Below are 13,392 nucleotides of genomic sequence, written 5' to 3'. Positions count from 1 at the left end.
CGGCCCTGCTCGCTCGCTGGCATCTTCTCCTCCCCTGGCGGACGGCTCCAGGCGATGGCCTCTGTCGTGGCGGCGCTGGCGCAGCCCCTTCGCCTCCGCCCCGCCCGCCTGGTGCCGCTCCTTGGGCCGCTCCTGAGGGAGGCGGCGCGGGGCTGGCGGGGGCTCGGCGGGAGCGAGGTACCGGGCGGCGGCGGCGGCTGTGCGGGCCCGCTGTGCTGGGCTTTCCGCAGCGGCGGGAGGCGGTGCAAAGGGTTGTGTCTCTGGAAGTTGGGGTCTTCGTGCTCCTTTGAAACCATAGCAAAAGAAAAGACTTAATTCGGAGTTACGGTGTTTATTAATGTTCGCCTTGTGATCCCCGGCAGGTGCTTAAAAAAAGCCTTAGGAGGGGGGTCACTCTCGCCACGGGGTCCTTCGTGTTCTGTGAGGCTCTCAGGCTGGTCTCCGGCTCTGCTGTGGTTCATGCCAGCTTCAAAGGTAACGCGCGAGGAAGGCAATGCTGTTAGTTTGCCTCTGGTTTTTGTTAGTGCTCTCACGTGGGTTATGCACTACACTGCTGAGAGGGGAGACGTTGTTGTTCTTCCTATGAGAAACAAGGAAGAGATACTGTGTAAATAAGAGTAAAAGGGAATGCCTGGTAGACACGCAAAGAAATAAAAGCCTGATGACTTAGGTAAAGTCTAAAACACCTAGCAAGCACTTTGTTGAAAAGTCTGAATTCTCAGCCTTCAGTCATTACGGTAACGGTGTTCAAGAGCACCTCAGGAAGCAAAGATAACCCACAAAGTTAGGAAGATGTGCTCTGTGGCACGTGGTCCAATGTCCATGTGGACTAAAACAGTTGGGAGTCAACATTTAGGGAGAGCAGAGTTAAAATGTTACCCGGAGCGCTCTCATCTAGAGTGAGTTCTGTTTTAGGAGCTTTTTCAGTTGAAAGTGGAGTTGTGTCATTTAGTAATCTTTTATTTATGTATTTATTTATTTATTTATTTATTCCATAATTAAAACCACACTGCTGGAAAACACAACAGCCATATCACAGCTGTCATGTTCAGCACATAACTTGAAAAAAACAGAATGCTTACACGAGAGAAATTTCTGAAGGAGGACTTGATCTTATGTTTTCACTTCGATGTTTGATCACAAACCAAGGACTAATACCAGAGATAAGCGTACCTAAATATCCTAAGAAAATAGGCAGAGCTTTGGACTTGAAAATATCATTTTTTTTTTCATGTTTTACTGTTGGCAGAACAATAAGCATAGAATTTGTTGGTTGTTTTTTTTTTCTTTTTCCTATATGGCTACATGCTTCAAAAGAATGATCAACCTGCTTCCATTTGTGTTGTTTTTTTTCCTTTCCTAATTCCCTTTGTTCTCATGTTAGAATCCTGCATTATGTATTGTCTATGAAATGTTATTTCATGTACTATATACATATATATATATCAGATTATTACATTAATTCATTTACATATTTATCTTACTGCATCACTTTGCTGCAGGGAAGTTGGACTCATTGCAGGCAGTTGGATTAGATGACCTTTCATGGTCCCTTCCAACTCAAATGATTCTGTGGTTCCATTATTATATTCAGCTTGTTGTGGAAATAGTGATCTCATGTCTCTGTTGCCAGTTCTAAAATGTTTTGTAGAAAAATGTATTTAAATGTCATAAGTACAGTGGATGCTGAGGGCATAAATAGATGCACTAAAAAGGCAGCTCTGATTTTTTTCAAAATCCTTAAGGATTTCCTCTGGAAGATCTCTGAGCAGCTTTTCGTTTTGGTTTGCTGAGTAAAAGAATGAATCCTACTCAGCCTGCAGTTGTCTTTAGCAAGACTGTGGAACCATATGAAAACCAAGAATAAAATTGTGTGTGTGTGTATATATATATATACACATTTAAAGTGATTAGATTTAAACTCTGCATTTACTAATGAAGGTGTTTCAGCACTCACTACTGCATTTGCTTTTCTGGTCATATTTTTCATGCTTTTTTTTTTTTTTTTTTTTTTTAAACTTTCCTGCCTTTTTCACAAAGAAATTGCTTCTGCTGTCTGATGTGTTAAGAAGAACGCTATAAAGTGTTAAATCCATTAAGCACCCTAAGCTCTCTGTGTTACTGAAAGCCATTTCTTAATTCCATATATTTGGCACTGTATCTCCGCCTAGTTGTTCACTGTAAGCAGCTTATCTGAGTCTGCCATGCAGTTGTGTACGAGGCCTAAAAAAATCATAACTTGTTCTTTGTGTTTCAGTTAAATTGTCTTGCTCTAAAATGTTTTGTTTATGCCTTAATATTCTAATTACGTGTAATTTGTTCTTCTGTTTCCACGTTTTTCATCTGTTCTTAAGTGGCAGAAGTTATAGAGCAAGCAGACTACCTGTATGGGAGCGGAGAAACTGAAAAGCTCTATCGGTTGCTGGTTCAGCATAAAAATAGGTACTTGACTGCACTGAATATCTTCATGTTACTTTGACTTCTTTTTTTACTGTGTTTTTCTGTACCAGAGTCCAACTAATATTCTTGTTATGGTATGCTGGAGAGCCTTCTTTCAACTTCTTTTTAAGTAGGAAAGCATTCTTGATTTTTTTCCATCCTGGTAGAAAAGTGAATGAAGAAAGGACTTAGTGATAAGATGAGAGGAAGTTCAAGTTGTGTTAGGGGAGGTTCAGTCTGGCTATTAGGGAAAATATCTTAGAGCGGTGAGGTTTTGAAATGGGCTGCCATAGGAGGTGTTTAAGAACTGTGTGGATGTGGTACTTAGGGGCATGGCTAGGGGCAATATTGGTGGTAGGTGGATGGTTGGTAGAGGTCTTTTCCAACCTTAATGATTCTGTCTGATTGTTAGCTGAATGCATATGTGGAAACTGAGGGTTAGCCACAGTTTTTCATTCTTGCAGGGAGATTTTTTCTTTGTTTTGTTACTTAGAAAATGCTTTAAAATATACTAGGAAAAAGTCGTAATGTGTCTACACACAACTGCAATGACTAGAGTACCTAGAATTGAGGTATTGAAAACTTTTGGGAGTCATTGTTTCATTTCATGTTCATTGCTGACCAGCTGCTCCTTCTTTTAGTTTTCATTTGTCCCCTGTTAGGATTTGAGTCTGAATGAATAAGCTCCTTACTTACACTGCCTGAGGATATAACTACGTATAATGTTAGGCTTCTATCTGCTGTTTGTTACCTTTAAGTTCCGTGCAGCCCAAATGCCAGATGATAATGCTGTTGTTGTATCACCCTCTTGAGATACATATTGAAAGACTGATTCGAGACCTTTGCTTGCTTTGTTGCCATTACTACTTACAAATGTTGATGTTTCTGTTCATAACTAGTGAGGATGCAGAGTTGTTATGGCGGCTGGCACGAGCGTCACGAGATTTAGCTCAGCTCAGCATTACTTCTGCAGAAGAGAAAAGACAACTGGCATATGATTCCCTTGAGTATGCAAAAAGGGCACTAGAAAAGAATGAAGCAAATTCTGCAGCACACAAGGTAAGCCAAACAAAATAACGTAACTGAAATCTTGCTCTTTGATTTCTGCCAGTGGAAACCTCAAGTAATGTCATCGTTCTGTTTCAGCAAGCTTGTGTGTAATTGAACTTTTCAGTTAAAAAATGAGTGATTCTCGCTATAATTCTCACTTCTAAGTTTTGTTTATATGTTTCTGAGATTAGAGTCCAGACAGGATACAGGAAATGAAAGCTGGTTCAATGTGTGCAGGATCAAACCATTTACAGTTGGTCTCCCCTGACGTAGCCTAAAAAATGTTTCACACACCACCCTTCCAGCATGCTGTATGTGCGTACCAGTAGTTCTGTAGAGTTTTGTTGGAGAGACTTCAGGTCTGGCTTTATTTTGGGCTGCTTCTCTCAGGTAAGTAGGTAACAAAGTATGATCAACGGTGTTAGCATCTTGGATAAGAGGAGGATGTTGATTCCATTATCCATTCAGGCTAGCAGGTTTCTTGGCACTGCTAAAACTGTTCATAACAAATACTTGCTGGGTGGTGGTGGTATCTGTCCTGTTTTTCTGTTTTTTTTGTTTGTTTGTTTTTAATGTTAGTAGATATCGTGCTTTATTAAATATTTTAATTTTGTACTTTGAATTACAGTGGTATGCGATTTGTCTCAGTGATGTTGGAGATTATGAAGGAATCAAGGTTAAAATTGGAAATGCTTTTATTATCAAGGAGCACTTTGAGGTAATTTAAATGACTGCCTTGATGTGACTAATTCATGGGTTGTGTGCTAGTTAGGAATTATCTTTTGGTGAAGATGCAAATGTGAACTCTCCTGGTGTCAATTTGATTTGAAGGTTATTGTGCTGGTTCAGGGTTCCAAATCAATGAGGGATAAACTTAGCTCCTGCATTAACAAGTCCCTGTGGAAGAGAGTGTTGGGACAACTGAAGTGCTGCTGACATCTCTTAGGCCTATATTAATCCTAGCTGTGCTACTGAGAAAAGGTTGTGTGGCCATCACTGTAACTGTGCATTAGGTACCAGTGAAAGAGAACGGCTGGAAAAGATGAAGAACGATGAAGGTCTGCTGACTAATTTTGTTCCACAAGAAATAAGATCAACAATCTCAGTATGTCGAGTCTCATGTGAGACTGACCTGCTAAACATAACTGCTCAGAAGTCTGTCAGTGTCTAAGGGTTTTGGAGATGAGTGGATTCACAGAGCAAACATGGTATCTTTGAAATTCTACACAAGGGTTATTGTGGCTTAATTAATAGTAGGGCAACAAGTCAGCCTGGTTTTTGTTGTTGTTGTATTTTAAGCCAGATGTGTCAAACTTTTTTTTAAATAATTAATTTTATTTTCCTCCTGCACTAGAGAGCCTTTGAACTGAATCCGAAAGATGCAACATCAGTTCATCTTATGGGCGTTTGGTAAGTTAACATGTGACAAAGAAAAATGCTAGAAAATACGCCAGAATACGGCAAAGAGAAGTGCTGGAATAATTCAGTGGAAACCTGTTGAATGGGAAGACTTAGTCATGCCTGTAAAACATCTGGCTGTTAACCCTCACACAGTTCAGAAAGTTGAAAAATAATTGTTCATTTTAGTTCCGTGTTATACTCTATTAAAAGATCAGAAACTTACTTGCAGATGTATGTGCATCTCCACAGTGCACGTGAGAGGTTGTGAGCTCTGCTCATTTTGTTCTGACTAGTATGAATGGAGGCAAAATTCAACGCTGAATCAATATTGAATTTCACTAATGGCTGACACTTAATACAATCTCTGTTTTGGGAAGAGCAACCAAATATGGTATATGTTCAAAATACTGTATTTTAAAAGTTACATTTAAGTAAATGCAGCTTAGGACTGCATATGCATTAACAAAAATCTTTGAAACTGTGTTTACTGCTTAGTGAAATTTGTGCTAAGTGTTACTGTTGCAGTGCAGCAAAGTGCAGGCAAAAGTCTAGAAGTACAGTTTTCTCTGCTAATGGCCACACTTCTGTGGAAGCAGTTCAGTTGAGTGCAGCATCTTTAACTTTTTAGTGGGAGTCTCCAGACAGTGTTTCTGGTTATTTAGGTGTGGTACCTTTGACCTCTGTCAAGTGTTTTATAAGGAAGCTCAGACCAATAGATGGACAAAAGACAGGGAGCTATTGGAGAGGGTCCAGAGGAGGGCCACTGGGATGGTCAGGGGACTGGAGCATCTCCCCTGTAAGGGCAGGCTGAGGGAGCTGGGCTTGTTCAGCCTGGAGAAAAGAAGGCTGCAGGGTGACCTCATTGCAGCCTTTCAGTACCTAAAGGGAGCCTACAAACAGGAGAGGAATCAACTCTTTGAAAGGGTTGATATGTGTAGGACGAGGAGAAATGGTTTGAAGTTGAGGGAGGGGAGATTTAGGTCAGACATCAGGGGGAAATTCTTTACAGAAAGAGTGGTGAGGTGCTGGAACAGGCTGCCCAGAGAGGTTGTGGATGCCCTGTCCTTGGAGGTGTTCAAGGCCAGGTTGGATGGGGCCCTGGGCAGCCTGGTTTAGAATTAAACGTGGAGGTTGGTGGCCCTGCATGTGGCAGGGGGGTTGGAGATTCATGATCCTTGAGGTCCCTTCCAACCCTGGCCATTCTGTGATTCTGTAACAATAAATACAGCCTAAGTATTTGTAGCATAAATAAAAGGTGGCTATGGATTCTGTTAATTTATTTCTGTAGCTTTTCTAGGCTGTTGGATGTCAGTGGAAACTAATCTACAGCTCTGAAGTTTTGTGTTAGTTTACAGATCTCAGTTTTTCCATATTTCAGCACTATTTATTCTCACACGACCTAACCACTGCAGCAGCTCAAGTGTTTAGGCAGATATGTATGTTCCCAACTAAATGAGTTTTGCCATGTCAGTTTTGAGATAGAAGGTCTGCTCTGGAAAAGCACTTAAGATGTTGTAGAAAAGATGATGAGAAATATGGGGTCTGCTATTGCTTTTGGCACTGAAATAATCACATATTGTATTGTTAACTATATCCATTACTGAGTCCCAGCGCTGCTTCGTCTGAAGCTGGAATTCAGTAACAGACAATTTTTGAGCCATATTCTGTAGTGTATCCTGGAGTGACCCTGTCTTATTCACGTTTCTGATAAGGCACACCTATTGGCAAAATGTAACTGGGATGGTGTATTCAGTGTCCTGCCCTCTCCTGACCCTCAGGCACTTCCATATTTGCATTCATTAATTGTTCACCTCCTCCCACATGCTCTGCTTCACGCTAATAATATAAATATTCTTACAATCACTGTGTGAGACTAATACAAGAGTAGCATTGTTTAATGTGGAATCTGGAATGTTCTGTGTACACAGAATACTTAAATATTTAATTCTTTCATCATTTCTGAAATAAGTAACTGATTACCTTTGTTAATCAGTAGGTAGGAAAACAGGGCAGAATGGCCAAGCCTAGAACACAGCCGTTTGGTTCCTCTCATTATTTTCATTCTTATCAATCACAGTCTGTCAGGCTGCAGGCCTGCTTTTGTAGCCAATGTTGGAGTGAGTTGCGCTCGTTATTGCAAATATTTTAGAGCAATATGAAATATGCATTAATTGCTAAAATACTACAAGCTGAAAGGCTGTCTGGTGGCTAATAACTGTCTCCAGCTTCATGTACTCAGAACTCCCAGTAGAAGATGCACCAAAACATCTAGCAGCAATTTCAAACTCTTGGAGTTGGTTTGGGCAGTTGTAAGAACTTGTGCTGTGACTGCGGTTGTTGTGGCTCTTGGCAGCAGCTGGTTATGACATCCAATGTATGAGCATTGATTCCAAACAGAGGAGTAATGTGAAGGTTATGTACAAATGTTTCCTTCTGCTCCAGGTGTTACTCCTTTGCTGAGTTGCCATGGTATCAACGAAAGATAGCTGCAATGCTATTTGCAACACCTCCGACTTCCACGTATGAAGAGGTACAGTAGGAAAATGTTTTGTGTTATTATTCACCCCACAAAGCTGTTGATGTATTTTTACTGATTTCCTTGACAGAACTGGCCTCTTAGAAGTTCTTAGAATAGCAAGCAATGCCAATTATTTTCTAAACAAAACTGTTCTGATGGAGTAAATATGGACTTGTGAGTTTGCAGCTATCATTAGTAAAGTGAGAACAAAACAGGAGAGCGAGGTATGTTTAAAAATCCAGTGAGACTGGAATTTTTTCAACTATGGCTCATAGTACAGTGAAAAATGATTTTGTGAGGTTTCTGCAGCAGAGAGTAGCAAGCTATATGGAACCTCTTTACTATGATGATCTGCAGATAGCTCTATGCTAGTTTAGTGCAGATGATTATAGAATCGTGTTATACCTTGGATTTATCTGATAGGAGTATTAGAGTTCTTCCCTTTATTTTAAATGCAAAAAGCAACAGCTTGATTTATTATTATCCACTAATGAATACGTTTTTCTCATTCACTGGTACCATAACGTCTGTTTTTCAGAGAGGTTGAAGTATTTTTGGTGGTCTTTGCTGTGAAAATTTCTGCTGTCAGACACCCTGAATCTTACTGTGCAGAGGTCTGTGTTCTGGGGTGTCTAACACAGTATGCATCTTATTTGTGTGCACAGATGTAGCGGCTTGAAAACTAGACTGGTCACAGAAAAGCTTCCTGTAGCTGCTGTACTCTTTGTGTTCTGTTAGAACAATAAAATCCCTGCTGCACAGTCTGTTGTTGTTGTCAGTTGAGTGGGGTGAGGAGTCGCTAGAAAGTAATTGCAGAAGACTGCTTGAAAAACAGAAAGTTATTGAAGAACTGATTGGAGGAAAAAAAAAAAAAAAAAGAGAGAGAACTTTGTAATGGAATATCAAGCCTTTGAGTTTTGCTGAAAATCACCTTGAGAAGAATACGGTGTCAGCCAGGATTTCTGTAGAACTTTGCCAATCCCAACTTCGAGTTCTGCAGCAGTTAAAGTCACCGAAGAAATAAAATCTTGTCCCAAATTCTGTGGGGTGAGCCATGCTGGTAAGACTGGTACAGTTCAGTACAAAAACTGCTTTGTAGATACATTGCCAATGTAAGGTCTGTGGCAGTACTTTCTCTCCAGCTGGTGGCATCAGAAGGAGATAAGAATGGAGTGAAGGTTCTGAGGAGTGGGATGGAAAGCTAGCTGAAAAACGTGTGCACATTTCATAATGGTTTACTCTCTTCAGGTAGGATGATACTGGATGATTTGCAGGAATTGGTTCTTCCCAAAGCGTTTGTCGATATTAATGACAAGATCTTGTTTCAGTTATTAAGTTTATACTTGACAGCTAGCTTGGAGGGATTGTAGATGCACTGGAAGGTAGAAGTAAAAATGATCTTGACAAGTTGAAGACTGGAAATAGAGCATCAGAATTCTTAAGCACAAGTAGAAGGTGCTGTACTTAAACAAGAATGACAGTGGCGGGGAAAGCTGGATAAGTAGTGCTGTTGAGAAGAGGTTAAATCTGACTGTACACCAAATGAGTGTCATGCTGAATTCCTGCAAATGAGATGATGGATGGGACAAACAGATGTTCTTCCTCACCTGTGTTGAGCATGTGCAATGATTTGGTTTGACTGCTGTAACCTCAGTGTGCCCGGTATTAAAGACAGCCTTATTTTTTGCAGGCCCTTCGTTACTTCCACATGGCGGAGGAAGGTAATTCTTGTCGTTTTTTGCAGATACGATATTCACTTTTGTTGCAAGTTACATTGTATCTTTAAGAGTGTGCAACTGTAGCAGCACAATACTGTCACTGCAGGGACGCTTGTCACGCTCCCTGGTGGTCTAGTGGTTAGGATTCGGCGCTCTCACCGCCGCGGCCCGGGTTCGATTCCCGGTCAGGGAAGGCTTTTTTTTTCAGTCGGCCTCCGCCGCTAGAACGGTGTTCCGGGCAGAGGCCGGCTGCGCGCGATGTCAGCCCGAGGGCCAGGAACGGCGGTGGTTCTTAAGTCAGCGCTTAACGTGCGCAGTGCTGGGCGCCCCTCAGTGTCAGAAACGGCCACGCAGTGGAGAGAGTCCAGCAGGGGGCCGCCGAGATGGCGTAGGAACTCGAGCACAAGGAAAGGCTTGGAGGCGGAGGGGGAGGGGGGGGGGGTGAGGGTGAGTCTCGCTACTGTAAATACCTGAAGAAGTGCCAAGAGGACGCAACAGAGCCAGGCTGGGCTCTGCTAGCACAATGTGTGGGCACAAGCTGGTGGGTCTGGTGTCTTCCTTGGAGACTCTCAGAAGCCCACCTGGGCTCCAGGGTTGCTTGTACTTGAGCAGGTTTTGGGATGCATGGTGTCCAGGGTGCATTGGGGGGTCCTTCATACTTTTTCCTGAGGCATTCAACTGGAATGTTTTATTGCAGGGTAAAGAGGCAAGCAAAAGTGGAATTTCTATGTCAACCATTCTTGTTCATTCTTAATGTTCCAGAATCCCCTGTATTCTCAATAGGATGACAGAGACAACACTTTTATATGATTTCAGTTGTCACTGGGATCAGAGTACCTATCCAACTGGCAGCAAAACTGTGCTCATAAAAGAAAGTATGTAACTATTCTTTCCCCAAGAGAGAAGCCCCAAGCAAAACTGACAAGCTGAAAGATAAGGGAAGGAAATGTTCTGTATAGATGTGTCAGTGAATCCTGAAAGAAAAATTTATTATCTGTCTTTCCCTGTGTGTCAGCTACTGCAGCTGTGGACTGGAATGGTAGACTTCACCTTAAAGCATGCCTCCAAACCACCTTCATATGTTTACCTGTATTTGATGTTATATGTGTACAAAAATAGAAGGGCTGCTCTGAATGTAGTGGCTCCTATTTTATTACATTGGCCTACAATGTCAAAGGCAGATGGTGGTATGGCAGTAGAGGTTGAACCTTCCCACCTATGTTCCATTTCATTTTGTTGCTGTGTGACAGATGGCTGTAGGGGGGCAGCCTGACCAAGTGGTATCTGACATGGAAGTGTGTAGGATGCAACAGTGTGTCACTGACTGCCTCCATGTGGAAAAAATGGCACCGCTGACATTCATTGATGCTTGCTGAACATTTATGGAGACCAAACAGTGGATGTGAGCACAGTGGTTGCATTTCTGCAGTGGCACAGTGGTCGCTTCTGCTGTTGCAGACTTTTACAAACATGGCATGCACAGTCTTGTTCGTTGCTGGAGAAAATGCACAGTTAATCATAGAATTGTAGATGTTGGAAGGGACCTCTGGAGATCATGGAGTCCAACCTTCCTGCGAAAGCAGGTCCCCTACAGTAGGTTACGCAGGAAGAGTGCCCAGACAGGTCCTGAATATCTCCAGAGAAGGAGACTCCACAACCTCTCTGGGCAGCCTGTTCCTGTGCTCTGTCATCCTCACAGTAGAGAAGTTGTTTCACATGTTTGTATGGAACCTCTTGTGTTGCATTTTGTGCCTGTTGTCCCTTGTCCCATCGCAGGCGCTACTGAAAAGAGCCTGGTCCCATCCATTTGACTCCCACACCTCAGATATTTGTAAACATAGATGAGATCCCCTCTCAGTCTTCTCCAGGATGAGCAGTCTTGGGTCCCTCAGTCTTTCCTCACATGGGAGAAACTCCAGGCCCCTAATCATCTTTGTGGCCTTAAATAATGGTAAATAATGGTGTTGAAAAATAGTGTTTTGTGTCTGGGAAAGTGCTCTATCAAATAGTGTTATTGTGCCCTGTTGTTGTTTCTGTGGAAATAAATAGGAGGCATTACTTTTGGAGCAGCCCATATATATTTTTATATTATTTTGTGCAGCTATGATTTTTGCCCGCTGGAATTTGAAATGTTAAGGACAGAGGAATAGTCAATGACTAAAAAAACCTAACAAGTATTGGAGTATATAACCTTAATAGTGCTAAGGGCAGAGCTACAGCTTACTATTGAAGTTCGTGCATACTGCAGTGTGTCCCCCAGCTGGAAGAGGGGATGGGAGCAGGCAGCACAGTTGCACTCAGGCTCTGCCTCCTTTATCAAACGACACTTTTTCTACAGCAAGGCATTTACCTACCTACGTGTACTTTATTATTGTAATAATGTTAATCTTTTTCTGAAATGAGGATTAGAGGAGTGATGCTGTATCATGGTTTTGATAGTATGCTGCTCATTATCGTGGAATGCTTTTCTCTCCTGTCTCTGTACAGCTGACCCAAATTTCTACAGTAAAAATTTGCTTTATCTTGGGAAGACATACCTGAAGTTAAACAACAAAAAGATGGCTCTTCTGTGGTTAAGCAAAGCAAAGGATTATCCTGCACACACAGAAGAAGACAAACAGGTAGGAAGCTAAGAACTGAAATGGTAACCAACCTCTGTCACATCATGGAAACAGTGCAGTTACCTCAGAGTAACTTCTAGCTAAGTACCAATATTTCTGCCGCACACCCGGACACCAGAAAATCCTGTCCTGTAAGCCTCTGAATACAATGGTTGGAGATTCTGTTAATAAAAAACAGCAATGGTTTTCTGGTGTGAACAACTACCCATCCTTAGCTGTTGCTGAGGTTAAGGCAGGCACCTGAGTTAACTAGTTCTGAAATGCTGCACAGCTGCTAAACAGAGGTGACACTCTCTCCCTTCTGTTGGTAAATGTGTAAAACACAACTGTCATTGGTGTCACAAACATAGGAACCTAAAGAATGTAGTCCATTAAGAAGGAAACTGATCTGCTACTGAGAAGCTGGAATTCTTGTTTCTGTGTTTGACAGAGGTAGGGCCAAGTAGGTATTATGAATTTTTTTCACCTCCTACTGCCTGCAGTATTGGGCTTGCAGTGCCTGCACTGCTTGCTATCTGAGGGCCGGAAGCTTTTTATTCTTTAGTACCACTGATCATCAAATTTTACTATTTTTACTCAGAATCCTCAGGCACAGAGTCTGGCAAACAGTCTTTCATATCCCCTTAGCTGCTGTCTGCAGTTTTCAAAACTCTAGGTTGGTTGGTTACATCAGGAATAGGGTAACTCAGTACTTTTAGGCTAATAGTAGCATATCAAGAGTTCATCTACTGCATTCAACCCAACTAAACAATATGTTTAATAAGTCAATTATACTGAGAGGTCTGGTTTAAGAGGTCTATTCCCATCCATGTTTAAAACATTAAGCATCTTTAACTAGGGGAAAGTAACTGACTAGTCTTAAAATAACAAATCTGAAGAACTGTGGTGAAGCTTTGGAGTGTTTGCATGATAATAAGCTTTGCTAGAAAAGTCTGTAACCACAAAGTGTTGTTTTGTTATGAGTGTATTTTTATATTTCAGGTACAGAAAGAAGCTTTGGAGTTGCTTAATTCTATATAACAAGAAACAAGATACTGGGAATTCAGTATCTCAGAGTAAGCAGCATAGGAAAAGGAACCTAAATACCATTTTTTTTTCTCTTGAAGTTGTTAATAAAATTATAGTCTAAACTTGCTATTTCTTGTTTCAATTAAACTATCTACTGAAAGACCTATTTTATTACATCAGTCTCTCTGTTAATTTAGAGGAGAATAAAGGGCTTTATGTGTTTATACCTATAAATACACAGGAGAAGGGGGTACTGCAATTTCTTACACTTCAGCTGTGAGTAACTAATATAACTTTTAAGGAGAAGAGAGACAGAACCACAGGATAATTATGATTTTTTTTTTTTCCTAAAGCATTCTGCTGTATTGTGAAACTTCATAAGCATTCTTTCACACTTAAAAGCATACTGTATGTAAAACCTGTTCTGTGAGCCTTACTGCACCAGTACCTTACTTCTGTGCTTCTGCTGCAGAAAGCAATATGTGCACAAAGAGGAAAATGGTAGATTGCTCAGTAAAGATCACTGAGAGCTTAGGAAAAACCTACTTATTTACCTCCCTGCAGGTAGAAAGGCACACAACCCAGGAACTAGAAAGCAGCTCCTTCAGCATTGTATCAGTTTGCTTGTCTGAGCCCA

The 13,392-nt window shown here is 41.4% G+C and overlaps 1 protein-coding gene and 1 non-coding gene across 2 annotated transcripts; both read left to right on the top strand.

Annotated features, from left to right (window-relative positions):
* The first annotated feature begins 32 nt into the window (after nt 1-32).
* Nucleotides 33-12,882, top strand: RMDN1 (regulator of microtubule dynamics 1). The gene is made up of 10 exons (XM_042869165.1): nt 33-177; nt 363-474; nt 2,355-2,442; nt 3,339-3,498; nt 4,118-4,207; nt 4,844-4,899; nt 7,333-7,420; nt 9,099-9,129; nt 11,614-11,747; nt 12,729-12,882. Exons 1-10 carry the CDS (start codon nt 55-57, stop codon nt 12,765-12,767), a joined length of 921 nt encoding a protein of 306 aa, XP_042725099.1. The 5' UTR covers nt 33-54; the 3' UTR covers nt 12,768-12,882.
* On the top strand, nt 9,248-9,319 carry TRNAE-CUC. The gene has a single exon. It is a non-coding gene; the product is annotated as a tRNA-Glu (tRNA).
* Nucleotides 12,883-13,392: the final 510 nt, after the last annotated feature.

Source organism: Lagopus leucura, unplaced genomic scaffold, assembly GCF_019238085.1.
Source record: "Lagopus leucura isolate 7727_CA_CO unplaced genomic scaffold, USGS_WTPT01 Super-Scaffold_100002, whole genome shotgun sequence".
Taxonomy (NCBI): domain Eukaryota; kingdom Metazoa; phylum Chordata; class Aves; order Galliformes; family Phasianidae; genus Lagopus; species Lagopus leucura.
Note: the sequence above shows the minus strand (reverse complement) of the source record. Positions and strands in the feature narration are given on the sequence as shown.

Coding starts and splice junctions, on each gene's coding strand:
- RMDN1 (XM_042869165.1), top strand. CDS start 55: ATGGCCTCTGTCGTGGCGGCGCTGGCGCAGCCCCTTCGCCTCCGCCCC. Junction 178..362: donor GGGGGCTCGGCGGGAGCGAG/GTACCGGGCGGC, acceptor GATCCCCGGCAG/GTGCTTAAAAAAAGCCTTAG. Junction 7,421..9,098: donor CGACTTCCACGTATGAAGAG/GTACAGTAGGAA, acceptor TATTTTTTGCAG/GCCCTTCGTTACTTCCACAT.